At 44.7% G+C, this 27,483-nt stretch overlaps 3 protein-coding genes across 6 annotated transcripts; 1 reads left to right on the top strand and 2 right to left on the bottom strand.

The window, feature by feature from the left end:
* The first annotated feature begins 267 nt into the window (after window positions 1-267).
* avil (advillin) lies at window positions 268-18,667 on the top strand. Of its 2 annotated transcripts, none has more exons than XM_041241720.1 (20): window positions 268-3,324; window positions 3,533-3,638; window positions 4,509-4,583; window positions 5,716-5,912; window positions 6,360-6,468; window positions 8,254-8,364; window positions 9,158-9,363; window positions 10,052-10,130; window positions 10,684-10,782; window positions 11,133-11,286; window positions 12,910-13,010; window positions 13,606-13,743; window positions 14,043-14,201; window positions 14,667-14,846; window positions 15,340-15,485; window positions 16,095-16,239; window positions 17,049-17,237; window positions 17,548-17,616; window positions 17,875-17,994; window positions 18,402-18,667. In XM_041241720.1, exons 2-20 carry the CDS (start codon window positions 3,579-3,581, stop codon window positions 18,513-18,515), a joined length of 2,451 nt encoding a protein of 816 aa, XP_041097654.1. In that variant the 5' UTR covers window positions 268-3,324; window positions 3,533-3,578; the 3' UTR covers window positions 18,516-18,667. The 2 variants fall into 2 exon arrangements, with proteins under 2 accessions (XP_041097654.1, XP_041097653.1); XM_041241719.1 differs by having other exon boundaries at window positions 268-1,229.
* tsfm (Ts translation elongation factor, mitochondrial) lies at window positions 18,408-23,571 on the bottom strand. 3 transcript variants are annotated; one of them, XM_041241722.1, is made up of 7 exons: window positions 23,424-23,571; window positions 21,788-21,940; window positions 21,289-21,417; window positions 20,209-20,331; window positions 20,032-20,116; window positions 19,270-19,705; window positions 18,408-18,488 (listed from the first exon to the last, which is right to left on the bottom strand). In XM_041241722.1, exons 1-6 carry the CDS (start codon window positions 23,466-23,468, stop codon window positions 19,299-19,301), a joined length of 942 nt encoding a protein of 313 aa, XP_041097656.1. In that variant the 5' UTR covers window positions 23,469-23,571; the 3' UTR covers window positions 18,408-18,488; window positions 19,270-19,298. The 3 variants fall into 3 exon arrangements, 2 of the variants coding, with proteins under 2 accessions (XP_041097656.1, XP_041097655.1); XR_005948586.1 differs by having other exon boundaries at window positions 18,409-18,488; window positions 19,196-19,705; XM_041241721.1 differs by lacking the exon at window positions 18,408-18,488 and having other exon boundaries at window positions 18,882-19,705.
* A 433-nt stretch (window positions 23,572-24,004) lies between these two features.
* Window positions 24,005-26,847, bottom strand: LOC121308966 (EEF1A lysine methyltransferase 3-like). The gene is made up of 3 exons (XM_041241723.1): window positions 26,313-26,847; window positions 26,049-26,160; window positions 24,005-25,172 (listed from the first exon to the last, which is right to left on the bottom strand). Exons 1-3 carry the CDS (start codon window positions 26,478-26,480, stop codon window positions 24,757-24,759), a joined length of 696 nt encoding a protein of 231 aa, XP_041097657.1. The 5' UTR covers window positions 26,481-26,847; the 3' UTR covers window positions 24,005-24,756.
* Window positions 26,848-27,483: the final 636 nt, after the last annotated feature.

Genomic DNA, 27,483 nt, shown 5'->3' on the forward strand with positions numbered 1-27,483 from the left:
GGCATGGAGACTGAACTGCTCCCTCACCCCCTAAGAGAAAGGGTGCTCCCTCCAGTCCAGGGCAGGCTTGAGGCATGGAGACTGAACTGCTCCCTCACCCCCTAAGAGAAAGGGTGCTCCCTCCAGTCCAGGGCAGGCTTGAGGCATGGAGACTGAACTGCTCCCTCACCCCCTAAGAGAAAGGGTGCTCCCTCCAGTCCAGGGCAGGCTTGAGGCATGGAGACTGAACTGCTCCCTCACCCCCTAAGAGAAAGGGTGCTCCCTCCAGTCCAGGGCAGGCTTGAGGCATGGAGGCTGTAGGTCAAACCTATTGTTTGTACTATCCATGATCTGTAAATTAAGTGTTGGCAATTCATCACTTTTAATGGGCCTCAAAATACCTTACAAAATGGATATATAGATTGACCGGTTGAGTTAATTACTTAATGTTATTAGAACAGTGGGAGACCTCCTCAGAACCTACATGAAACAGTTACCAGCCATGCTAGAATACATGTTTCAGAAAGCATAGAGGGGTCTTAAATACAATCCTCTGGCGGCACTCATTCTACTAACTCTATAGTTACCCCAGCAAAAACAAGAGAATTCTACACTCAAAATCTCATTCCGGGATCTATAAAAACAATTTCCTTGAACGATTCCCATTACGAATCATCCCAGTACCGAGCAGGGCACCGTTTCTGTATCGCATTGCGCTTAATGGAAACAACATTAAGAAGCTTGAGCTGTGTTGTAGAGCACTGCTTTCTGATCTTAATGCACCGACAGTGTGGCTAACGTACAGTGCTATTCCCTTAATTATTCAGCAGAAGGGCACTTTAGGGAGATCGATACAGCCAGGGGAGAGAGAAAGCAACTCCATATAGTGAACCACACACCAGCCTCCACCTCCTTCTCCTTCTCCTCTCCTGCCACTGCTGCTGTGTGTGTGTAATTTGCTTACCTCCCCCCAGGACCACACCTCGCCTGCTTTGAATACAAGCTTGTAAATCCTTTCTCTTTATTTGCCTGCGAGGTTGCAGTCGGGCAGTGGCAGCGTAACGACTGAAGAAGGGGGCGCACAAAGTTTAGAGCGTGCAAACACATTCAGATATCCCAAGTGCAAGACTGGAGCTCGTCAGACTGCTGTATTAGTTGCTGGGTAGCCTGCTGGATTGCTGGGGATCCTGGTCCCAGGGAACGCACTGGGGGTTTGTGGAAGAGACGCGGTTTTGGAATCCAGACTTGAGGTAGTGTGGTTTTAGCTTGTTTTGTCTTTTTATATTGCTACTCCCGCTTTGCCCGTCACTTCCCATGCACTCCAGCACAGTTTAACACATAAACCTGAAGCTTTGTCTTTGTACCAGAGAATTGAAATGTACCAAAAAAAATAATGGATTTGGCATACAGCAAACTTTCAGAGGATGGCTTTGTTGCTGTTTATTTCGCCTGATCTCCCCCTCCTCCCTCTTCCTTTTCCATTCTTTTAAAGGCAGGACAATCTGCCAAATGTTTCAAGATTTCTCATCTGTGTATTTTTAATCCCCCTTCTTTAATGTTCACAGAGACTGTACCACTCCAGAAATATATCAAGGCAATGCTTCTGTGCTGAGAGAAAGGTGGGCCAACGGAATGATGCCACCATTGGCAGAATGGTACCACTATCAGTGGCAACATGTTTATATAGAGAAACTCCATTGGCTTCACAATGATCTATAAACCCATATTGCTGCCAGACAGACTGTGCGCTACTGTATCAGGGTCTCCGTAGTGTTGGATCCCAATCCATTGCCTTGCTAGTATTGCCGTGGTCTGCTGGTGATTCTGGTCTTGGGGGGTTTTTCAGGGTAATACATCAGGGTTATAATGGGAGTTTTGAAACGTTTCTGTATACAGATTAGTGTAAATTATAAACTGCAGCACCATATTGTGTCTTTGATAAAGGACAGCGAGAATAATCCAGTGTAGCTTGCTGTGTCATTGCCCATCTGATACAAAGTGTCCGATACAAACCAAAGAAATTTCAGACGGCTGTACCTCATCAAAACCAGCCTCCGGCTGTATTATTAGTGGAGCTGGGCGCACGCATGTCGCACTTTGCCAGATATCTAGAAGAGCGCCTGTCCAGTCCTCATGAAACTTACTCTGCACTTGGCTCTTAGATTTCTGTATGCATCAAAAGACATGCTGGTCTAATTGTCACAATGCTAGTGTTGAAGTGAACAAACCCACATTTATATGGTAAAGTGCAATTGTTTTTTACTGATGTTTATCACACTCCACCCCCCCCCCCCAAAATTCCATCCGCTGTACATCGTTACCAGTGTTTATCAGCATGTTTGTTGCTATGAAGATGTATTTGATGTGGTTAAAGATGATTGCCTTTTGTTTTTCATTCTATAGCCCTGGTTGCTTTCCGACATTGCATGCAAATATTGCTTGTAACATGAACCAGATCTTTGCACACATCCAGCCCCTTCACGTGTCCAAATAGTCAGTCATGTGATTTTGTGGACACTGTGTCATCACCTTTGATCCAAAACCAATCCTTTTTTGGTCATTGCTAGACTGCCGCATCACAAATTGGGGTCCCTTACGCATGGATTGTGTCCGTCCGTCCACCTGTCCCTCTGCGCTTGCTGAACACGAACTGCCTTGTTTTTTTTTAATCTTTCATACACTCCTAGCCTCCAGCAGATGTTTCGGATTGCATTTGTCTTTAAACCGATAAACTCTTGATTTTTAAACTTAGTTTAACATTTCCGGCACTGTGCTATTTTTATGCGATTATGAGGATCCTCTGTGTGTGTGTGTGTGCGCGCACGCTGGTTTGAGTCTCCACAAACTGGATATAATTAGATTTCATCAATATTGGCCAAATGTTGTTGTTTTAGTTAGCGAACTGTAATGTAGAAATGACTAATGCATATTGATCATAAGTCAAACTGTGTGAGCGGTGGATGGCAGTGTGTTTTAAGGGATGGGCTTGCGTCTGTACAGTAATGAGTGTGCATTTCTGCAGCTGCTGGTTGCAGTGTACTGTGTACTGGGCGTGTTTCACGCTGCTGCAAACCTCCACTGTCCCGCAGTCTTACTCTGAAACGCACAATCCCTCAGTGTCTCTTCACTCTTCCACAGACTGGTGCGCATTCTGTTTGATCAGGGAAATCAGACTATATCTGTTCCTGGTTTTACTGTGCATTTGAGATGGTTTGAGCTTGTTACCTGTACACCATGGCACAGTGCTGTGCAGCAAGAGTCTGATTTCACTCCCTGTCACCACACCTTAACCAATTTGCCTCAACTTTCTTTATTTACCTTCCCTCAAAGGCGGGTTTTAGCTGCGTGAGTATTTTTATTCAAATTGATGATTTTGTTCAACTGAACACTATAAAAAAAATGCTCTTGTACAATAAAAGGGTTACCAGTGTAGTGGTAGTTTTGCAGTTTTCCTGTTACACTTTGCTGTGTTTTTACTAACGGGTATTCCCGTGATCTCTTACTAACTTGGCTCTCTTTAACGGTTTTGTTTATTCATCTGTTGATTTTGTAGAGATTTCTAGTTTCATCGCTAAAGGCTTCACTTTTCGGTCGTTGCCATGGCGGTCGCATTCAAAGCCATAAACAACACTCCCGGAATCATTATCTGGAGAATCGAGGTAAGTCAAGATCTCTGCAGCTGTCCTCTTCCCACTTTTGGGATAATCGGTATTTTTTTAGGCACGTAACCTTTTCACTGCCAAGCTTGCTGTGCCCTGACGTCAACCAAATTCTGAATATATTTGAAAGAATAAGTAGCTTCATTGTAGCCGTTGTGTCTGGTTCTGATTGCACTGTTATTGCATGTGGTTTTATTTATTTTATGAACGTGCTTTTGCATGAGGTCAGGAGCTGCTACTCGGTTTTAGTTGCCTGCCATAGCCATGCAAGCTGGACTAGATCAGCCAAACAGGCTCTACATTAGTAAGAACCAGCGCCACCTAGTGTTCATCTGTTTCAGATCAAGATCCCTCGATGTCACTGGCAGTTATTTATTATTATTACAGATAATAGCAGTTATAGAATACAATACACTCGCTAGTAACTAAGAGCAAATGAGAAAGTAGATTACAGTAAATAATTACATTTGAGAGCGATTACAATTAAGAGCAGTTAAACTTAAAAAAACAGTTGGTTATAAGACTAAATTACATCACCAGGAATAAGTACAGTAAATGGATAAGAACGGCTTCAGACAAGAGCAATTACAGAAAAGCGTGAACACGGTTACCTTTAAGAGTAAAATCAAGGACAGGATACAGCAAGTATAATGATGATTGAGAGCAGTATTATAATGCAGCAAACTGTGGAGCATGTTAGTGCAGGTGCACGATGATTCCAGTGCTGATGCAGGTTGGTGCCATCTAGTCCAGTATAATGGAGAGTTGTGAGGCTTACAGATGTTAGACCCTTTGGCTGATCTAGCTTGCACGCTTAGCATTGATTCGTTGTCCAGTTCGAGCTTATTGTTAATCTCTTCTTTTTCTCAGAAAATGGATCTCGTCCCAGTGCCACAGAAGGCGTACGGGAGCTTTTTTGAAGGCGACTGCTACATTCTGCTCTCTGTAAGACCCCCAGCCCCCATTTTCTATTTTATTTAAAGTCTCATATAAAATATGACAAGTGGAATCTAACCCTAACCCCTAACCCGTATCCTGCTATCCTGCGATTAAACTGATGCAACTTTCTGATGGATTATTATTTTACATCCAGTGTTGCAGGGGGGACAGGTTAGCAGTTGCGCTCTGGTGTACCAGCTACACTTAGAGGTTAAAGGTGATTCTGATTGTGGTGGTCATAGTAGCTCTTGAAACCTGTTTAAAATATGCCAACTCTAGCAAAAAGAGTACCTCAGTTAACTGTGATTTCATACTTGTACCCCGTTGGTCTTTATAAGTACATGGAAATTACAGTGTGGCTCTGGGTAAAGCTGTGATTGGCACCCTTGGTGTACAGACTCGTTGCCACGGCACCAGGCTAAACTGAACAACTAGCTAACTCTGCAGGTTAACCAGAGGCAATGCAGTGTGTGCTCTTTAATGAGCAGGTCTCCTGAGAGATCTCAATCCCTAATGTAATGAACAGTAAGAAACAGAGCCTGCCTTTTAGCTCCTCCAATCAGTTTTAAGTGGAGTTGGCAGGGGTCAGATTTTAGCCACCACTAAATACAGTAAGCGTTTGGCTCCAGCCCAAAAAACCTAATTGCAGTACTAGACCTCGCAAATCATCTGGTTGAAAAACAGAGCCCATTGGCAGTGTTGGGTACAGCTTCCCTTGCTTTGTATTTTTAACATGTTGCATGCAGTAATTGGGCAGGGAACAAAACGTTGCAGGAAGCTTTAACACTGGGCATTCTGGGTACGTTTACTGGAATTACACTGGTGCTAGGGGTAGCTCGGAAAAAGTGAACTGCTGAACTAATCGCACGCTTTCATTTCAAAGCAGCAGCAGCGTGTGCATTTAAAGTGTAGAGGAGCAGTTTGCAGGAACGGGCAGAAGTGCAGTTGTGGTTTGCAATCCATGTGTCCAAAGCTCCACTCCTGGTCTTTGTTCCAACCCTGTTCTAAATTGTTTAATTGAACCAATCCTGGAGTGGAATAATGGTCCTCCAGGACAGTGATTGGACACCCCTGGTCTACCCCTAGCTGTATTTTAATATTGCTTTCAGTGCTGATGGCTATGTCTCTGTGCATTTAGACAATGAAGTCAGGCAACTCTTTCACCTATGATATTCACTACTGGATCGGTCTGGAGTCCAGTCTGGATGAGCAGGGCTCTGCTGCCATCTACACCACGCAGCTGGACGATCACCTGGGGGGCAGCCCGGTGCAGCACAGGGAGGTCCAGGGACACGAGTCGGACTGCTTCCGAGGCTACTTCAAGCAGGGCATCATGTGAGTGAGCTGCAGGCTCTGCTATCGGAGATTCTTACTCGCCAGGTCTGATTGTGCACTGCCGTGTGATGTACCTTCATAGTGTTCAATATATATATATATATATATATATATATATATATATATATATATATATATATATATATATAATATGCAATTTTACAGTGCATTTAAAATCACGATCGTGGCATCTTCTACTGCTTATATTCAGAATTGCCTTGCAGGAGTATATATCGGCAGGTGTTCGATAAATCAATTCGTTTACGAGTGCATTTCAAAACAAGGAAAGCTCCCCTCCCCTCACGTTTACAATCGAGTACCAGTCGACTGTTCTAGAATATTTTAAAGAATATTTTCCTCTCGCCAGAAGCGCCGATGTATTTTTGCGGCCATGCCGAGGCCAGTAAACGGAGGTTTCGTTTTTTTAACACGATGTTCGTTTTGCAGCTACAAGAAGGGGGGCGTTGCCTCAGGGATGAAGCACGTGGAGACAAACAGCTACGACGTGAAGAGGCTGCTGCACGTGAAGGGGAAGAGGAACGTCACGGCCAAGGAGGTGCGTAAAGAGGCAGCTGTTTTCCTGCCCCTCTGTACGTGCCAATGGGGAGAGATCTTGCCGCGGCAATGCCAGATGAAGAGTTCATCAATGTAAAGCTAGTAACAGGTATAAAAATGTGGTCTGTTTAAAAATGTGGTCTTTGCGAAGTAAGATGTCAAAGCCAATTGCAGGGATGGAAATGAGACTCCTATTGTGTAGCAGCTTCCCCCATTCCAGGTTTGCCAATGGGGAGAGATCTTGCCGCGGCAATGCCAGATGAAGAGTTCATCAATGTAAAGCTAGTAACAGGTATAAAAATGTGGTCTGTTTAAAAATGTGGTCTTTGCGAAGTAAGATGTCAAAGCCAATTGCAGGGATGGAAATGAGACTCCTATTGTGTAGCAGCTTCCCCCATTCCAGGTTTTGTTACACGCTTGATCAGCCACAGTGTGCAGCTCAGATGTGTCATATTAAACTCCTAGTAAAACCAGGAGTGGATCATATTGTTATGCAATGGGAGTTTTCTTCCCATCCCTGCACTGGGTTGCATGCTAAAATACAAACACATTTATTTTTCATCTACTTATGAAATAAAAAAGTATGAGACGAAGATGAATACACTGAGTTGCGTGCAGGGCAGATTTCAGACAATCATTTCTTAGATATGTTTGCTAGGCATGTAAGTTTTCATTTATATGAAACCAATATAAGTCAATAGAGCAGAGTGGCATTGCTATGCAGCTGGATGTGAATAGGTGGTGTTATTTGCATTGCAAAACTGACAAGCCAACACAGGGAAATGTTGTTATTTACATGTGTGACTCCTATTTTAAACCAAACCTAGCCTTGGGATGTATCTGAAATTCACACTCAAATCTATAACATCACGCATTTTTTCTACAAACACTGTTTTTAGGCAGCGATGTGCATTTTCTTGCAGGATCTCAGCAAATGTTTGCTGACTCGAACTGCTGCCATCTGATCATTTCAACTTTAAGAAACAAGGCAGTTTTTACACAGGAAGGCAGCCACTCTGTACAGGAGTGTGGACACAGTACCTGCCACATGTTAATGACAGGACGCTCCATGCAAACTCCTGTGTGCAAAAATAACAACATCTCCTAATGCTCAGGGCCTGCCGCACACCGGCAGTCTAGCCCGCTGTCCTCTCCAGTCAACTCTTCTGCAGGTAAAACTGCAGATTTTTAAGACTTGCAAAGGCATTGGAATATTGTTTGGTTTTACGGCGTGAAGTTGTCATGGCATTTTTGTCAGAGGCTATCCTGATGGCATTCAATGTTTTGAAGCTTATCTGGTTTTGCTAATCATTATGAAATCTTGATCAACCGCCTTGCTCCTATTTTGTAGTTTTTTTTTAGTGGTTTTTGTTGATGACTGCATTCATTCTGACTGACTCTTATTGCAAGGTGTTTGATCTAGCCTAAGGCAATTCAGAATCGCTCTGGCTAATCTCACCTACTGGACATCTATGGCAGCCAACTGGAACCGAAGATCTTGACAATTGCTTAATGCAGACTAATCTTGTCTGCTTGTCTTCTTATCCTGTGACTCCAATGATCGTATCTACTCGTGTATTTAGTTTCCTTCCTGAAACGTGCCTTGGCTTTACATTCTGCGTCGCTGTCTAATCAAATCCTTCATCCAAGAGAGCTGGAGAGACAGACCATGCTGGGCCAGCTGGGTGCTCATGGAAACGGCCGGGACTGAGTTGGGAGCACTTTGAGCTCAGTTTCGGTTGTGTGCTGGCATGGAGGCTCACTGGGCGCTGTGTGTCTGTCCCAGGTGGAGATGTCCTGGTCAAGCTTCAACCTGGGGGACGTCTTCCTGCTGGACATTGGGAAAGCCATCATCCAGTGGAATGGACCGGAGAGCAACAGACAGGAGCGGCTCAAGGTACCCGAATTCAAACTGTGTTAGGATAGACAGCCACCACCACAAGCATCCTGGGCTTGCCATTAGCTTGGTACGGATGCAGTCAGTGTAACTTAGACTTGAAAGATGTCTCGGCAGAGGAATATGCCCTCCCAGCCCAAGCCCTGCTCCTGGCAGTGACAGGTTTATTTACAGTGTTTGCATTGTGATAACGAACAGCTGATGATATGGAAATGAGTGCATTTCCCTATCTTAAATCTCGAAAGCACCTCATTTTCCCTGCTCCTTCATTTGAATGTGTATCACAGCTCATTCTCTTTTGCATCAGAGAGCATTTAAATAAATAAGAGACAAAGAGGGCTTGTCTGTTGTGTTAAAAAGCTAAAAAAAAAAAAAAGCAACACATTCATTGTATGCAGATTTTTTTTTTAAATCAAGCTTACAATTGAAATGTCAATGTTATAAACAGAGCGCTTTATAAATCCTAAGCAATATCGTATATTATACAGATTAGGATGTATTGATTACCTGCATAAAGAAACACAAACTTTGTGAGGAAGCATTTGAGTCTTCAAGTGTCATTTTAATTGCTTTTTTTTTTTTAAACTTCTATATATTTCCCTTGCTATTAGATATTGTTTACAATGACAGTTCTGTTTCTCCAGTATTGAGTTCATTTTTCCTCCTCTTTCTGCTGTGTTGGCTCCTTGCTCTACTATTATAAACAGAGAGAGAAGGTGAGGCAGGCAGAGTTACACAATGCACGCGATAACGATTTTCATTCTGGACTCTCTCTGGCTGAAATGTCTTCCAGGGGATGCAGCTGGCCAAGGATATCCGAGACAGGGAGCGCGGGGGCCGGGCGGAGATCAGAGTGGTGGAGGGAGATGAAGAGGGGAAGTCTGCCGAGCTTATGGCCGCCCTGAACAGCGTTCTGGGGCAGCGTGCTGGAACTTTACCCCCAGGCACTTCAGACGAACAGGCTGACCAGCAACAGAAAGCCAACGTCACACTCTACCAGTGAGTTTGGAGCCTATTAGAAATGCTCAAGAGTTCCCATTGTAATCCCAGAGCGATTCCCTTAGTGTCGTGGGTGCACAGTGGATCTGGTATAAGGGTTTGCGCAGGACAGCAGCACACTCTCTCTCTGGTATTGATTTGGGACAAGCGTACTCTAATGCTTGTCATTACTGGGATTCTGTTGGCACTGGGGTCGTTCCAGGTCAAATTCTTTATTTGTGATCTTTGTTGGTCCGTTTGAGCTGAAATCTTACTCCTTACCTTTTTTTCTGAGGCTTTGTAAATCAGTCTGCTCTAAACGTCTAAAAAATCCCTTTTCTCTGTTGTTTCCTTGTGGGCTTGTGTAGTTTTCTTGCTTCCTGGATTTGAATAATCATGTGCTGATGTGACCTTTCAACTCTGACTCCTCCTCTTTCTGCAAGTGAAGCCAGAGGTTAAAAAGGTCACAATAGCATACCTTTAAAATCAAAAACAAACAAGGTAAAACTACTCCCACAATGCAGTAGAAAGTACTTAGGACTAGGAGCAGTTCCTAAGATGCTGTCAAAAACTCACAGGGAAACTTGGAGACAGGGACCTGATGCTGGGTATCAAGTCAACAGCTTGTTGCCACAGTGAAATGACATTAGAATCTATTGTATAAAAGGGGAAGCGTGTTTTGATTTGATTTTGATTTTGAATCCCCCAGTGTTTCGGACGCCGACGGTCAGATGAAGGTCACAGTGGTCGCTGCCAGGCCACTGGTCCAGGATCTGCTGAATCATGATGTGAGTTCAACAAGGGGTTTGTCTGAGCCCTTTAGAAAGAGGTTCGTCAAGTCACGGACCCCGATGTAGAGCTTGTGTTCCTCTGTCTATCTGTGTGCACCGGGGGAATGTTTTATATGCATTTGAACCTATACGTCAGGTCAAGCACAATTGTAATTGCGCAATTTGCAATTCGTTGCAATTATAATGTGATTGAAACCTGGCACACAATATATTGTAATTGATAGATTACAGTTCAATTCCGATTTTATTTGTCATTTGACACTTCTGGTGACCCCGTTTTGTCCTGCAATCTGTTTCTGTGTCTGTATCTGTGGTTATTGCTAATTGAATATTGTTGCTAATTGTAATTGAATAATTGCACTGTAATTTTAATTTCAGCCAAATATTCTGCTGTAGTTGTAATTTAATGACACTGAGCCCAGCTCTGCTGTATATGATTCCACTCCTGGGTTGCAAGGACCCTCAATACAGTGTGCGTGCACACAGGGGTGGTTAATTTTTTTCTGTCCACATTTTAAATGAACAGTTTGTAATTTGCATTGGTTTCCAGGACTGCTACATCCTGGACCAGGGAGGAGTTAAAATCTTTGTGTGGAAAGGAAAACGAGCCACTAAAGAGGAGAAGCTGACTGCCATGAGACGAGCTCTGGTGAGTGGCTGTCCTCTATCTATCAGAATACGTTGGAGTAGACATGAGGTGTTTAAATGAGGCTTTGATGGATCGATGCATTTCGAGACTGGGCGTGTCGAGTTAGTGAGCCGCTCAGAGCAGCTCAGTGAAAGAAGCCCCTTCACGGCACGCTCAGCACCGCTCCTCCAAGCAGCTCGGTGCTGCAGAGCGGATTCCATCTGTGATCCGAATGAAAGGAAAAATTCTCGCTCTGAACCGCTCACTAATTTAAAAGTAAAAAAGCAATTTAAATGTAGTTGGAAGCTCCTTACTCCGAAGCTAATAAGAGGTACGACTGTAAAGCCCTCCTTCTATTCGATTGGCTGCAGGAGTTCATTAAGCTGAAAGGCTACCCGCGCACCACCAACGTGGAGGCCGTGAACGATGAGGCCGAGTCCGCCTTGTTCAAACAGCTCTTCCAGAAGTGGACAGTGAAGGACCAGGCTGCAGGCTTAGGGAAGACTTACAACGTCGGCAAAGTGGGTAAGCCAGAGTCTCTTCCAAGCGGAGAATGCAGAGAAGGGTGAGAGTTACCTTATCAACCACCGGGATCCCATCGCGGAGAGTCAGGGTGTGGAACTATTTAAGATCATCACCCCTTAAGTTTGACCAGGAGTACGGTAGTCTTAGGTTACCTGGGAAATCCAACCCCAATACCTCAGAAGCTCAGATTTATTTGACAGAAGTTGTAAAGTTAAGCCATTTGTCCCCAGACCTTGCATTAGGATGTAGATGTTGGGATACAATGTCCTATCAGCTTTCTCTCTTTTAAGACTAACCTAGCTACTTTTTGTGAGGTGTATGGAAAATCCAGAGTTTTGGGGGGGCAAATGTAATACCTTACATTTCCAACACACAGAAAATACTTCCCTTTACATGAGCTACTGGTCAAACCTAATTTCAGAGTGCTTCTATTACATTATTCCAAAGACCTGTTCTAGAAAGACACGAAGAAGGATCTTGCAGATCCACAATATTGAGTCTAAGAGAGTGGACTGTTGTATATAACTTGGGTCCTGTTTTATTTATTTTTTAAATAAATGACAGCGGTGTGTTAAAGACTGCTTTGGAATCCGGCCCGTTCTGGTTTACGACTCTGTCGTTTGCATCAGTTTTACAAGAGAATGCACAGCGGTGTAGTCAGCTTCCATCTGACCCCATTTGCGTAACTTGGGGGGGAAAAGTTTGCATAGCTGTGGAATACATTACCAACACAATAAGCCAGTCTGTGAGGTTTCAGTACAGCTGAGTGAGTTAACTCTTTCAACACTGCGGACCTGCACGCATGCAGAGGAAAGAGAACTCCACTCAACACTGCTGACCAGTTCCGCAGGAATGAGAGCGCCACTCTAACCATTTATAAGGGGGCTCTCGTCTCGTATGGGATGCTTTAGTCCCCCGACCCCCTCTTTTGGTGTGCAAAGTTACTGGCGTATCCTGTTAAGAACATATGACAGCAGGTTCGGACATGTGTGCATTGCTACAGGAAGAGCCTGAAGGGTTTTGCTCAGTGTTTTGAGACCCAGTGTTGATCATACAGGCTGTACTGTAGTACTGTTGTCACCACCTACTGGATTTCACATGCTAGTGCAGAGTCTGTACACCACTTGACTCTTCTAGTCTTGATGCGGTCATTCTAGGATCATTCCTTTTTAATCTACAGCTATGACCAAAAATGTTGCATCACCCTGTAGAATTAACTAATTTTGCTTCATGAAGTGGTATGAAACCTGCTGAAGAATGTTACATGAACATTTTGAATTACACACCACTTTGCAGTTTTCCATATACAGTACTTTACTGACAACAAATTGAAGTGTGACATTCCAAAACAGAACATGAAATACTGTACTAGGATAACCGCTTGCAATATCATTTTGTAGTTTCTTTGATTTACATGATGTTAAATAAAAGATCTAAATCATATTGCATATAGTTTTTTTAAAATGATGTCTCAGTCCTAAAATTCTAGGTGATGCAACACTTTTTGCCATAGCCCATGGTCTGGGACTTGGCTTGTAGTGTTTCGAATGTTTAAAATAGCAATCCCGTTCATGAAGGGTTGTCAAACTTGTCTTGAAGGAATGCTCCTGCTTTGATTTCCAGCTAAAATCAGCCAGGAGAAGTTTGACGCGAGTCTCATGCACTCAAAGCCGGAGGTAGCAGCCCAGGAGAGGATGGTGGATGATGGGACGGGCAAGGTTGAGGTGAGTCCTCCTCTCCAATCTGTCATACACGTACAGAGTTCTAGAATTAGGGTTTAATCCAGACTGATTTGTAATATGTGCCAGCTGTGATTTTATTAAACTGGAAGACAATTTTACAGCGATGGCCAAATGTTTTGCAACACCTAGGAAACTATATGAACATAATTTAGATCTTTTGTTTAACATCACGTAATCAAAGAAACTACAAAATGAGATCGCAAAAGTCTACCGGAAGCCATAATAGTTTTACGTGTTAGATTTCGAAATGTCACATTTAATATCTGTATACACCTTCTACCTTCTAAAGCATCCATCTGTGATGGAAATGACTCCTATTGCATAGCAGTTTTACCAATTCCAGATTTTAGTATGAGCTTGATTTAGCTATAGTGTCTAGGGAACAAGCTCAGGTGCGTCTGATTAAACTCCTAGTAAAACCAGGAATGGATCAAACTGCAGTGCAATGGGAGTCTTGTTTCCATACCTGCGCAACTTAAACGCTCACCACAATTCTAAGAAGCTAAGTGAAGGTGTAGAAACGATGGTCCTGCTCTCTCCCTCTCTGACTGCCCCAGTTTCCTGTCTCTCTCCTCAGGTGTGGCGGATTGAGAATCTGGAGCTGGTGCTGGTGGAGCCCCAGTGGCATGGTTTTTTTTACGGAGGAGACTGTTACCTGGTGCTGTACACCTACGAGGTGAACCGCAAGAAGCACTACCTGCTGTACATCTGGCAGGTGAGCCCTGGGCCAACTGCAGATTCATTCAGTTTTGTTAGCTGGTCAAAGTAACCCAAGTCAAAGCTCATTTCAATCGTTGTGCTGGATTTCTTATGGATCATGAAGTTGCAAATGCATGATAGCCTCATACCAGGAAGCTGCCCCCCCCCCCCCCATGTTTATTACATGTCCAGACCAATGTAGCTATTTTCAATATTTCATGAACGAAAGGGTTCAAGGAATGAATCGTACACAACCAAAACATCCCAAATCATCTTGAATCCTTCCCGACCTGCGACCCCTTGACCTCCCCGCAGGGTCGCCACGCCACTCAGGACGAGCTGGCAGCCTCCGCCTTCCAGGCGGTCGCTCTTGACCAGCAGTACGGAGACGAGCCGGTCCAGGTGCGAATCACTATGGGCAAGGAGCCGCGACACTTCATGTCCATGTTCAAGGGAAAGATGGTCATCTTCGAGGTGGGTGGAAGAGAGCGGCAAGAAAGTCAGACAAGCTGGTTTTACAGACCCCGATTAGCACTAACTCTGGGCTGCCAGGCGTCACCTTCGGCAATGCCGTGCTAGGTCTGGTTATAATCAGTGGTCTGTGAGGCAGTTTTGTGATGCTCTGCAGCAATGATCAAAAGTTTTGTATTGACTACAATTTTAAGATTGAGACATAATTAAAAAATATGAACATAATTTAGATTTTCATTTAACATCATGTAGTCAAACCTCAAAAATGATATTATTCAGCAGGCTTCCACTGACTTTACGAAGCGAAACTAGTTCATTCTATAGATGCTAAACTTTAAGTCATAATTGGATCAACCAGCTGGTGCTTACTAATTTTAAATACAATTGGGCTGCTCTAGCTTACACTAATCAGAGAAGGCGTTGAGCGCTACCTGATCCCCGGCTCTCTGACCCGGACTGTCCCTGCAGGGCGGCAGCTCTCGGAAGGGTAACAAGGCCCCCGAGCCCCCAGTGCGGCTCTTCCAGGTGAAGGGGACCGAGCCGTCCAACACCAAGGCCATCGAGGTGCCAGCCTTCTCTGCCTCGCTCAACTCCAACGACGTCTTCATGCTGAAACACCAGGCGGGCTGCTTCGTGTGGTGCGGCAAGGTGAGGGGGGGTGGACAGCAGACTGCAGAACCAGGGAAAGGGAGGGAGCAGAGAGTGGGCTCCCATCATAAATATACGGCGCAACGTAAAGATTTTAAATAAACAACCAAATAAACAACACGCCGTCCTCTAATCTGGCCTCGTGGGGTTTTTGATCTAGTTGGGAAGCTTACATGTTGGGAGAGAGCTATCCGGATTCAGTGGAGATGGCCTTAAAGTAGATACACAATGGCAGTGGTTCATTTGATGTGTTGTTTTTCAGCAATCAACCTAAAACATGTTAGAAATCGCCTTTCTTACAAAGTAAGTTTGTTATGTAGATACTGTAAGCCTCTGACAGTCAGAAACTCTGCAGTTGCTCCAGATTTTTGATCTCCAGTGTTTTCTCCTGGGTCGTACTGACAGTTTGAGATTCGTGTTTATAAACCAGGTGTTGGTAGGTGTACGTTACGAGACACTATGGTGAGCTCCTCTGTGTGTCTCTGCTGCCCAGGGCTCCAGTGGTGACGAGAGGCAGATGGCGAAGCAGATCGCCAGTGTGATCTCGAAGGGGGCGCAGGAGACCATCGCCGAGGGCATGGAGCCTATGGAATTCTGGGACCTCCTCGGAGGGAGAGCACCCTACGCCAACGACAAAAGGTACCTCAAAGAGGGGGTGATGAGGCGGGGGGAATCGATCCCACACAATAATTGAAGGGCTCAGGGCAAGAGAACGCTAACCCACATTTTCATTAAAGTTGAGTTAATACATATCAATCCCACAGCACTTGCATCAGTCTGTTGTCAGTTTGCATCAGCATTGCACAGCCGTTGCTTTGACTTTCATTTTAAAACGCTTTTGCTTGCAGCAGCATAGCTAACCCACAATGCCTCTTATTTATTTAGACAAGCCAGGATGGGTTACCATTTTACTGCTGCAAAAAATGAAGCCCTTTTCCATTTTGTTCTATAGTAACTGGAAGCGCAAACCCATTTTACTGTGATGGGTCAGTGTGCGAGCCTAAACCAACATGCTGGCGCTGTAATTTACTGTTTGGTTTTAGTCTCTATTTGAGGGAATTGATGGCTGTACCAATACGATCCAAACAAATCAGGATTTTCCAGTTATAATTGTCTCAGAACGGCAGCTGTGTGGGTTTCCATTATTTTGCCCCACTCCCTGTGTAACAGTTTTCCGATTGTTTTTGACCGGATCCAGAGCGATTCTCCGTCACAATGTGTTTTTCATTCTTCCCTCCCAATTGGTAGATTGCAACAGGTGGAGCCTGACCACCAGCCCCGCCTCTTTGAGTGCTCCAATAAGACCGGCCGCTTCATCGTTACCGAGGTGACGCAGTTCACCCAGGATGACCTCAGCGAGGACGATGTCATGCTCTTGGACACCTGGGACCAGGTAAAACTCAGCCGGCTTGTTGCCACCTTCATCGGTCCCCACTTTTGAACGACATCATCATAAACTGCCACATGCGTTTATAAAACACATTTGAAATCAGTGCTGGAAATGAGACTCCTATTGCATAGCAGTTTCAACCAGTCCAGGTTTTACTATGAGCTTGATTAGCCACAGTGTGTAGGTAACAAGATCAGGTGTGTCTTATTAAACTCGTAGCAAAACCAGGAATGGATCAAGCTGCTGTGCAAGGGAGTCTTGCTTCCATCCCTTTTGTTATATGGATGTGTGTGAGCGATCAGGGATTGGTAACACTGTTTCTAAAACAGACAGCACAGTTAGTAATGTCTCAGTTTCGAATGCACCGGTGGAACAGTGTCACTGTATCGGGGTGCGTTCTCTTGGGTAATGTTAAGCCAATGTTACCCGTTTGTCTGACGGGCAACTACAGCAGCAACTCCTGAACTTGGGTGAAAGCCCCTTAAGAGACACGAGACGTAAAACCGAGGTCCTATTGTAAGTGACTCTGTAGCAGGAGTTGCTGATGCATAGTTCACCCCCTAGTCCAACTCTGGCCCTCGAGATTTATTCCAGTCCTGGTCTTTATTCCAACCAGGTCCTAAATTAGTTAACTGCCTCTTAACAGCTTCAATTAACTACATCAGAACCTGCTTGGAGTAAAAACCTGGACTGTATTGGATCTCGCAGGGCAGAGTTGAGTACCACTGCCCTAGTCTCCAAGTCGCTTTGGATAACTGCAGTAATTTGAGTTTGAGGCGCTGTAGATATTATTAGTCTTTTTCTCGTCTCAGATCTTCCTATGGATCGGACAGGAGGCGAACGACGTGGAGAAGAAGGCGGCTCTGGTCACCTCTCAGGAGTACCTGAGCACCCACCCCAGCGGCCGGGACCCGGAGACCCCCATCCTCATACTCAAGCAGGGCTTCGAGCCCCCCACCTTCACAGGCTGGTTCCTGGCCTGGGACCCCCAGAAGTGGAGCGTGAGTCTCTCTGCAACCCAACCAGCATTCATTCAACAGATAGACAGACAGAGAGAAACAGAGATATGTATCTGTCTCTCTCTAGATTGATTGAAAGTGCCTATGCATGATAATCAAACCCACGCTGGTATTTTTAGCTACATGTAGAGTCCCGCTTATCCAAATGTGATGAAACTTGGTAAGGACATTCTTTAGCACAATTTGTTGATTATAATAATAAAAATATTATAAACAGTTTCAAGGTGATTTGGCACATGTGTGTTCTATACAGTGCTCTCTGACTTCTAATATACACATTTTTTTATTGCAGGGAGGAAAATCCTACGAACAGCTGAAGAGCGAGCTGGGAGATGCAGCCTCGATTACCCAGCTCACTTCAGTGAGTGTCTGACTATTCTGTTTTTTTTCTGAATATGTGAGAGAAATGAGAGGGAGCACAGTCTTCTCTTAGGGGGGGTGAGGGAGCAGTTCAGTCTCCATGCCACAAGCCTGCCCTGGACTGGAGGGAGCACCCTGTGATGTGGATTACACTGATGGTCTCAGTGTGTGACTTGCTGGACACTTGTTCAAGCCCATGCCTCCAGAGGCGCAAGGCAATACATGCACCCTGACTCCTCTCCTCCTCCTCTCCCTGCAGGACATGAGCAAATCCTCCGTCGCTCCTGCCCCCAGCTCCTATAAGTGCTACCCCCGCGAGAAGCTGGTCAACCGGCAGAAACACGAGCTGCCTGAGGATGTCGACCCCGCCTGCAAGGAGGTAGGGCTGGGATCCAAATCATCTTTCCCTTAAACAAAACCTCCTTTTTATTATTGCACACTGTGTGTATCAGACGTTATAATAATCCTGATGCTTTAGGGGTGTTGGCAGAAGTTAGCAGAGAATTTTGCTGGAAAGTTTAACCTGTTATGCAAGCCAGATATTATTTTTCATATTTGGAAGCGCACAGTATAGGTCTGTTTATTTCCTATTCAGTATTTCTGTACAGTCTCTTCGATTTGCATTTAGATGCTGTGCACATACATGTTTCAGTAATTTGTACAAAGTGATGGATGGTTTCTTATGAAGGCAAGATTACAGCCATTGCCAACCTTGTTAAAGTTTAAAACGTTTCAGAGATCAAATGGAATCTGTAACACCCCCCGCCCCCCTCCTGTGTTTTCCAGAAGTACCTCTCGGACCAGGACTTCGCTGGTGTCTTCGGGCTCTCCCGTGGCGAGTTCTCTGCCATGCCCGGCTGGAAGCAGATCACCCTGAAGAAAAAGCACGGACTGTTTTAACCACGGTGTGACTCCTCGCGATGCCAGCCGCAAAAAATGATTCCCGTGGTTCAATGCAAGTGAACGATACAGTCTGCGTGTTCTGTAAATTTAAGAGCGAGTTTGTATTTAACAGTGTGCATAGAAATTAATAAACTTCCACTTTCTTGCCAGTTTGCGGCTGATTTTGTCGTGCCTGCATACGGGTTTGTCCTGACTCTGTTAGTATAACACAGTATAATTTGAGACTTCTTATTTTCTGTCTTTATAGTCCAGATATTAATAAAGGAAATTAGCCAGTGGATGAGTTTTTTTGTTTTATAGACAACACAGAATCATATATAAATCACATCATACACTTTCTGAAAACCTGATGAGACATTATTACACGCTGTAGCAGTAGGTGTACCTTTAACACATACTTTATCTATAATATTACAGGAATGTAATCCTTTTGATCTCAATTGTGATGAATCTTAATAGATTCAGCTTTTATTAGGAAGCTCCCCTGTACTGCATATGAAAAATTCTGGCTGGATTTAAAAAATAATAATATAGAGGATCACATGACACAGATGGGCATTACAGGGTTAACAAGCGTGGAAAACCCCAGCCCAGGTAATATTACACAGTGAACAGCGGCAGTATTGAGATCCACCGCAGTGTGGATCATTGGAATAGATCACTGAGGTTCGGTATACCTTCAGTAAGGCAACGTCAGCTTGCAGTGGGTGATGCATCTCAGAAGGGGAAGGAGCTGTTAGTACAGCCTGACCTGGTCAACGCTGGGCAGGGCAGGATCCTCTAGTTCTGCTGCTCCGGCTCCACGCTCTCCCCGCACTCGAAGCGGACGAAGTCCAGCACTCTGACCCCTTTCTCCTGGATGTACTGACCCACTGTCCGGCTGGGGTCGGGCAGGAACGACTGCGCCAGCAGCCTGGTCTCCGAGTCTCCGCGGGGCTGGTCGTCCAGGGAGCCCAGGGAGCTGGGGGCCTCGCCCACCACGTGCTGCCCGAGCCGGCGCCCGATCTCCGCCAGCGGCCCCGCCCCGCCGTGGCACACCACCAGAGCGGCGTACTTCCCGAAGGAGGCGCCCGCAAGGGAGGGGTCGTCAGCGGGCAGGGCGCCGTGGACGTAGGAGCCGATATGGCAGTCAGGCGACACCGCCACCAGTGCTGCCCTCTTCAGCGCCATGTTCTCACCCAGCCTGCCTGCAAATCAAGGACAAGATAAACAACATTATTTTACATTTGCTGTACCCTCACTAGTAAGTCATGCCTGATTCAGCACAGTGGAAACTAGCCCCAATGTCAGCATTCCTCACCACAGCTGTATATACAAAATCACAGCCATCACTATCATGAAAAAGGTAGAAATGTCACCATGAGATATGACATGGTGCATGACCGCCACGATTACTTAGAAAACGACAAGACAGGCCGATTTTAATATGCGATGTCTGGTCACTATTCAAACAGAAAATGCAACAAAGGCAACACTGCATATGCTCCAATGGCATGCAGCAAGTGGTTCTTACCGATCGCCAGGGCCACCTGGTCAGACAGCGGACAGCCATCGGACACCGATCTCAGCTGGGACAGCTGCTCTGCACCCAGGATGCTCTGAAATCAGGGAGACAGCAGGTCAGAGAGAGAGAGAGGCTCAGACCCTTGTCAAAGCGCTCAGGCATCGTAACGTGCCTGGTCTCCAGTACCTTGGTGTAGCTGGCTGGGCTGCCCTGCTTATTCTGATGGTGTGCCAACGTGGCCAGGGCTGCCTCCTTCACCAGCTGCTGGAACTTCACATTCCTTGCCACAAAGTCCGTCTCACAGTTCACCTGCCAGCAATAAGGAGATGAATCCAGTAAGACACAAAACTAGCCAGGTGCTGCAGTTCAATTGTCAAGCTGCAACGAGAACCTGTGACCTACAGCACCATGCTGTATTTAAAACACTTTCTGAAATGAAAGGGAGACTCAGAATGTAAAAAGGTTAATAAGAATAAAAGACAGGTAACTTAAATATTTGTACACCACAGCTCTGGCCAAAAGTTTTGCATCACCTAGAATTTTAGAACTGGGACAATTAAATAAAAAAAAAAAAAAACTACAGGAACATAATTTAGATATTTTATTTACCATCATGTATCAAAGAAACTACTAAATGATATTGCAAAATTCTACCGGAAGCCATAACAGGAGTACAGCATTTCATGTTAGATTTTGAAGTGCCACATTTTTCAAATTTGTTTTTTTTTTTTTCCTTAAGTATATGGGAAACCACAAAGCGGTGTGCAATGCCAGTATGCTAACCTAACATTATTCAGCGGGCTTCATTCGACTTTATGAAGCAAAATGAGTTCATTCTATAGGGTGATGCTAAACTGTTGTCCATCGCTGTATATAAAGAGCCCCTTTAGACTGAAGCATTTTTGGGGTGCTCATTCAAACGGGGGGCCCTTATGCACTGTTGCTACAGTGAATCCAGCCACACTACAAAAGCTACTTGCTAGTGTACAGCTGGTGTTAAAAAAATACAAATAGAAATACACAGGATGCATTATGTTGTACTAATCTAACCACCTGCTATACACTGTCAGACACTATCAGGACATGTGAGAGACTGTGAGGACCCCAGCGATGGCAATAAGACTCCTAATGAATAGCAATTTCTCCCGTTCCAGGTTTTAATACAATCCACACAGGGGTGTCTTACTGTACTAAACTCCTAGTAAAACCAGGAATGGCTCAAACTGCAATGGGAGTGTTATTTCCACTCCTGGAACCCTGTCCTACCTCCACCAGGACGGCAGTCTGCTCCCCCAGCAGCAGCCCGATCAGCCCCTCTCTGGTCTTCCTGCCCTGCAGTTTGGAAGCCTTGCTCCAGCCCTCCTTCTGCGCTTGTTCATGCAGCCAGCTTTCCGCCTGCGCCACACACAGCAAAGAGGAAGGAGCGCCATTTAAAAACAGAAGTGAAAGTTTTAACATGTAAACCCCTTAAAACCTGTTAATAATTTGCCTTTTTAATTGCTCTCAACTCCTAAAAAAAACCTGCAGATTTGAAGTTACTCACACAATGTAACAGTTCACTTGAAATCTCCAACAGTTTAAGAATTGAAAGAAATGAAGCAAATTATTAGTGCAATTAAGTGTTTAGTTAAGTGACTGCGAGCTTGGCTGGAACAAACACCAGAAGACACAGGGGTCCCGAGGACTGGGTTTGAGAAGCCCTGAGATAGACCACTTCACGTCTGAAACGTGCTGGGAGTTAAAAGCACGCTTGGTTTCCAGCTACCTCCTTGACGTCGTTGCTGAACTTGTCCAGCGCTGTCTTGCAGTTGATGAAGGAGTAGCCGGTGCTCTTGCGCAGTTTCACCAGCAGGGTCTTGTCAGCAGCCAGGCGCTGGGCGCTGGAGTGGAGAGACTGGGCTGGCTGAGTCAGCAGGACCTGGGACAGGCAGAGAACAGAGAAACAGAAACATTCCACATGCAAGCAGGAGCATCAAGGCTCGTCCCTTTAAGCCAAGGTTTTAAAACCCCTCAGCTGAGATCTAATATGGGCCAGCATGCCTTTGTATATCAAGCATCTCACCCTGGGAACTCATTGCCTTTGAACATAAAAACAGCCTCTTCACACTACCTTTTAAAACCACTCTGAAGTATTTATCTGAAATCGGACCAGGTTTGCAAATGCTGTCCATACTGACTGACCAGGATCAATTGAAATGGTTTTTGTTCTACCTGTGAAACCTGGAGTGGAGTAATGGCCCTCCAGGATCGGGACTAGACACCCGTTTTAAGATGCTTAATCCCACAACTCTGTCTATAGCTGGCTCTTAAAGGATCTCACTGACTCGGGGGCAATGCCACGGCTTGGGAACCCATTCCTGACACGCATCACTCTTGGAAAAGTGCCTCCTATGCCGTGGCCACACTGAGAAACAGCTGCAAAGTAGTCAAATGTACTTAAAACTAGGAAAACTGCACAGGGTTTGATGCACATGGAAATAACAGGAAAAAGTGGCGCTATACAGGTCTGCAACAATCCCCATACCATCGCTCCATTCAAGGTGGCACAACTTCATAGTAAATCTCTCATTTTTGCCCATCACTTTCCCACCTTACAGAGCCTAGTCCTTTGTGTAAAAAGAAGTTAAATACATGTTTTGTTTACTGTTCTGTTGTTTTGCAGGGTGGCCTAGTCTTGATTTAATATCCTATTGTCTGATGCTGTAGGAATGTGTTTTTTTTTTTAAACACGGAAACACCTTCCAACCGAGCACCTACAGTCTGAAGAAGCCTGTGAGGACAGTCGTATTGTCCATTGTCACTGTCTATGGTCTCTATTCACAGAACTGTTAAGGCGTGTTACTTTAGTGACTGTATTTTCAAAAGTGTTTGCAAACATTCAGGTGCTCTGAAAATAACAATACCCGAATAAACCCGCTCTGAAACCAGTCTAAAAGGTTTCAAAAAACAATCTTTAGGATAGCAAATAAATATTGCATTGCCACAAAAAAAAAATTAAGCCGGGAAAATCTGTCAAGTAAGGTCGCTTTGTAAAAGTTTAAACTCTTAGGTAAGGATAATATAGCACTGACAAATTACTGTGCGTCTGTGCAGCAATGTTATCGTGGTTTACCTGAAGCGCTCTCAGCTACGGGGCTGCCACACGGACGTGGAAGCGTCAGATTAAAAACTGGATCGTTTTTAGTTTTAGTGTCCAGGCAGGGCATATTGAAATCCCAGGGACACCCTCCCGAAAACCGGGACGATCTCAGGGAAACCAGGACAGGTGCCAGCGCGTTTAACACAACGCAGTATCATCTGAACACAACGTTGTGTAAGGGAGGGCAGGACTGCTGCACGACCAGGGCAGCGGTGAAGCTTATGAACTGTGAGTCAATAAGGTAAAATCGCAACTCTCTTACCTTGAGGTCGGTCCTCACAAGCCTAAGTGTTGAATACAGTGACATGCCAGGAGTTAGAGAGACACACACACGCCAGCCCGCTAGTGCTCTGCAAGTCACTGACAGGGGAAAACCATGCTGACTACGGCGACTCAGCAAGGTCAAACACGCCTTGCCTAAACGACAAGCAACCGGCAAGAGCACCGTCCTCGCCTGACCGCACCGTGCAACGGGAATTAGTTTACCGCCCCTACCGGTTAAAAACACACATGCGTTCTGCAAACTCCACACCGATTAGTTCTGCACGTTATCATTTTTAACTGGCATTATTATTATTTATTTTTTTTTTCATAGACCCATGTCCTTTTATTAGATGTTTTAGGCGGTCTGAATTTTTATTTTGAAGATAATAAAAGTTAATATTTAATCAAAGATTAACAGCAGTATATATTACCTGTCACGACTCTACAGCTGTGTCAATTTCAGGTTTACACTTGCAGAATATTCCTCACACAGTTACTGAGTGTAGACACCAATATTTTACAAACACACAGTATTAAAAAATAAATAAAAAAAAACAAAAAAAAAAAACAATAGGCACATAAAAACAAAAGAGTTTTATTCCAAATACAGATTAAGCAAAACAGTTAAAAAATTAGATTCGGGCTCTGAATAAAAGAGGCACTTTTTAAAACCCTGGCACTTGCAGTGTACTATATACAATTACCGTTTGCTTGAAATATTATGATTTGGTTAAGTGTGACGCACCGTCAATGCACAGATGGTCTTCTAAACGAGACACGTTGTGATAAAGAAACGGTTTAGAAACTGTGCCGGGCTGGTCCCTCTTGAGATGGCTGATGCGCTTACAATCAGCGCGGTCACCTCAACAACATCTACAGAGATTGAGACAAAATAGAAATGTTCACCCTTACTGTGCCTCCAGCAAATATGAAGGCACTGCGTCAATGCACAGCTGATAGTGCCTAACATTATAAACCCCATCCTATATAGAGTGGGGTGTGCAGACATGATGAAATGCCTGTCCTTCCCTCCCATTTACAATGGGTACTGTTTGTTCTCAGCCTCAGTGTGGTATGGAGAGATGTAAACAAGAGGGAAGGACGGCTTTTCCTGTTTTGAAAATCAACACTTAAAGGCAATTCTGAGCATGAACACACCCCTAACACACACACACACATATATTCCCCACAGCGTCAGGGGAATTACATTTACAAAACGGAATGTGATCTTTAGGTCAAAGCTTTTCCAAGATGCAATCAGCCCTTGTGACCTACAGCGCAGGAAGTGGCTGACCAGGAGACAGCAGGGGTTGGCTAGAGCTAGCGCAAGTTTATCTTTCCTTCGCCTCCCTGAAAGAAGCGTGCGTTTTCTTCGTGCCTCGAAAGATGCTGATGTCTTCGCAGTCGTCTCTGTGCACGAGCCTTGCGTCCAGGTAGCGCGGCAGCTGCTCTTCGTAGAAGGTCACCGCCCCGTGCTCCTGTCGCATTTTGGAGGAGAGGTAGACGACGGTCCCCTCCCCGCAAAGGTGCTCCAGGGTGCGCAGGAGCGCCGGGTAGGTGTCCTGCAGGTACACGATGTCTGCTCCCAGGACCAGGTCGTAATCCGAGGGGAAGTCGTGATGATCTTTCCCCCAAGCAAGGGCTTTGACCCTGGGGAAGTTTAGGCAGTCAGCCGGCATGTTGGAAGAGACATTGAGCTGGATCTGTTTCAGAGCGTGGGGGAGATCTGTGATGGTCACGTCCCCCCCTGCACAGGGAAAAAAAAAAAATACCAAACAGAAAACTTATACTCTATAAACAAAAACAAAAAAAATCAGGGCCTAACGCATGGGTGGCTCTTCCACTCCTGGTCTTCATTTCAACCCTATTCTAAATTGTTTCTTTAAACCCGGACATAGTTCATTATATCATTTTACCTGTTAAACCTGGAGTGGAATAGCCCTCCAGGAATGGGATTGGACAGTAAAGCATATTATCACTGGTATAAAACCAGGCAGCATTGCAGATGCTCTTGTTTAAGTTAACAAGTTATAAGTTAACCATGGCGTGTCACATGGTCTCTCAGTGTATAGATGATGTCATCTCATGCAGTCTGGGCGAGAGGACCACAGAGCTGCATTACAAACCACAGAAAGGAAGATTCAGGAGCTACTATTAAACTATTTTTTTTAGCGATCGGACTGTGCCATGTGTTTCATGCAGGGGATGACATCTGAACCCATACAGGAGTTTTGACAACCCCTTCACAGCGATTGGTTTATTCCTCATGCATGATTTATTATCAGTGCTAGAGTGACAGGGGGCAAAGTATTTTGTCCATGTTTTAGAGAACAGGTGTTTTCTGCAGCCCAGACCCATCAAACTTGTGTTTTCAGTGACTATCTGAATCTGGAAATAATCCAGCTCAACACACATTTACAGGTGCGTGAACACCCCAAAATGTGCCTGACTGACACCAGAGCTGGGTGTAGCCAAATACCTCTTTACAATGAACACGTGTAGACGTTAGATTTCTCAATTGATCTTACTGTAATAGACTGTTCAGTTATTCTACATGGCAGACCAGTGGGACACGTATACGTGTGTGTTTTTCTTGAAGCGCAGGAATGAAATGAATTGTTACCCAGAAGTGCCACCATGATCCCAACTATGCCAGTTCCAGCCCCGAGTTCAAGCACCCGCTTCCCAGTAAAATCAAACTTCCTCTCCTCGAAATACTGGCACAGACTGACAGCCTGGAATAAAGACAATATTATTAGACATCTCAAGAGGACAGAGTTGTAATCATTATTACTACCTTCATGCAAATCAACAACATTTATCATTTTAATACGCAGTTAATCATCATTTTAATGAATGCAGAAACACGGAGGCAACACATGCTCACAGCTTCCCACACTGGAGCGGCGACGCCGAGGTTAGCGCTGAACGTCTGGGTTATTTTCAACTCCTGCCCGCTGAAGCGATATCGGTTCTCCCTGGTGAATGTATCGGCAAACGGCGCATCTTCTATCCGGAAAAGATCGCTCTCCTCCGGCTCGAAATCGAAACTCATAGTGGGATTAAACCACTGTGGGCAAACCAGCTAGCTAAAAAAACATGACGACTGATTTTTATCAGCCGAATGCAGAATTTACCAACAGGAGCGTAATAAACACGTCGCTGCTTCTTTCTCGTTGAAATCCTGCAACGTGTATGCTAACGTGTTCCCATGTCGATGTGGCAGTTACTGTTTTTTTTTCATATTATTTGCCGTATTGTATTGAATCTTTCATGCATGAAATTATTTGAACTATTGTACTATATTTTAAAATTTGCACTCTTAAAACAAACAAACCAATAATAACATTGCTATTGTAGATGGCAGCCACACACGCTCTGAACTAACAGGGGGCTTCCCCCCCTCGATGTAGCCACGTGTCCTTGGGATAAAGTTACATGCTGATGACGTAACTTTTAATGAAACTTTGTTTTTACAACTCCCATTTCTTACAGACGCAGCTCCCAACTAGTTTCACGTTTTGGGGGTGCGCGAAAAGGAGGGTCCCCTAGGGAGAAACGGGTAGTAAAGAAGCACGCCTTGTTTGCAGTCCACTTTGTAGTATGCTGTATAAGGATTGCCACCCAGTAGGTAACTATTAGTATAGCACTGACAACCAATGCACACTGTGCGTCTAGTGCAGTGATAGTAGCATGAATTATTAACTTGTGCTCAAGTTGAGCGATTTGAGCGGCGTTGCTGTAGTAATCTGATATAAATGGACGTGGAAGCGTAAGATTCTGGTACGTTGCGCCTGTCCGGTACCTTTCACAGCAGGACTACACTTACCAGAATGCATAGCGGGGTGTGAGCTGACAAACCGTCCCAAACTGTACTAATATACTACCCTTAGCACTAATACAAAAAAAAAAAAAAAAAAATGAAATAATAATCATTAAAAAAAACACACACTATATTCGAATACAGCTCTCTTCATTAGAATAACTGCAAAACATGGAAAAATATTTAACTTGATATACTCTTTCCGACCAGCAGATGTCACTATTGTCTGTAAAAT

The sequence above is a fragment of the Polyodon spathula genome, unplaced genomic scaffold (genome assembly GCF_017654505.1).
Source record: "Polyodon spathula isolate WHYD16114869_AA unplaced genomic scaffold, ASM1765450v1 scaffolds_811, whole genome shotgun sequence".
Taxonomy (NCBI): Eukaryota; Metazoa; Chordata; class Actinopteri; order Acipenseriformes; family Polyodontidae; genus Polyodon; species Polyodon spathula.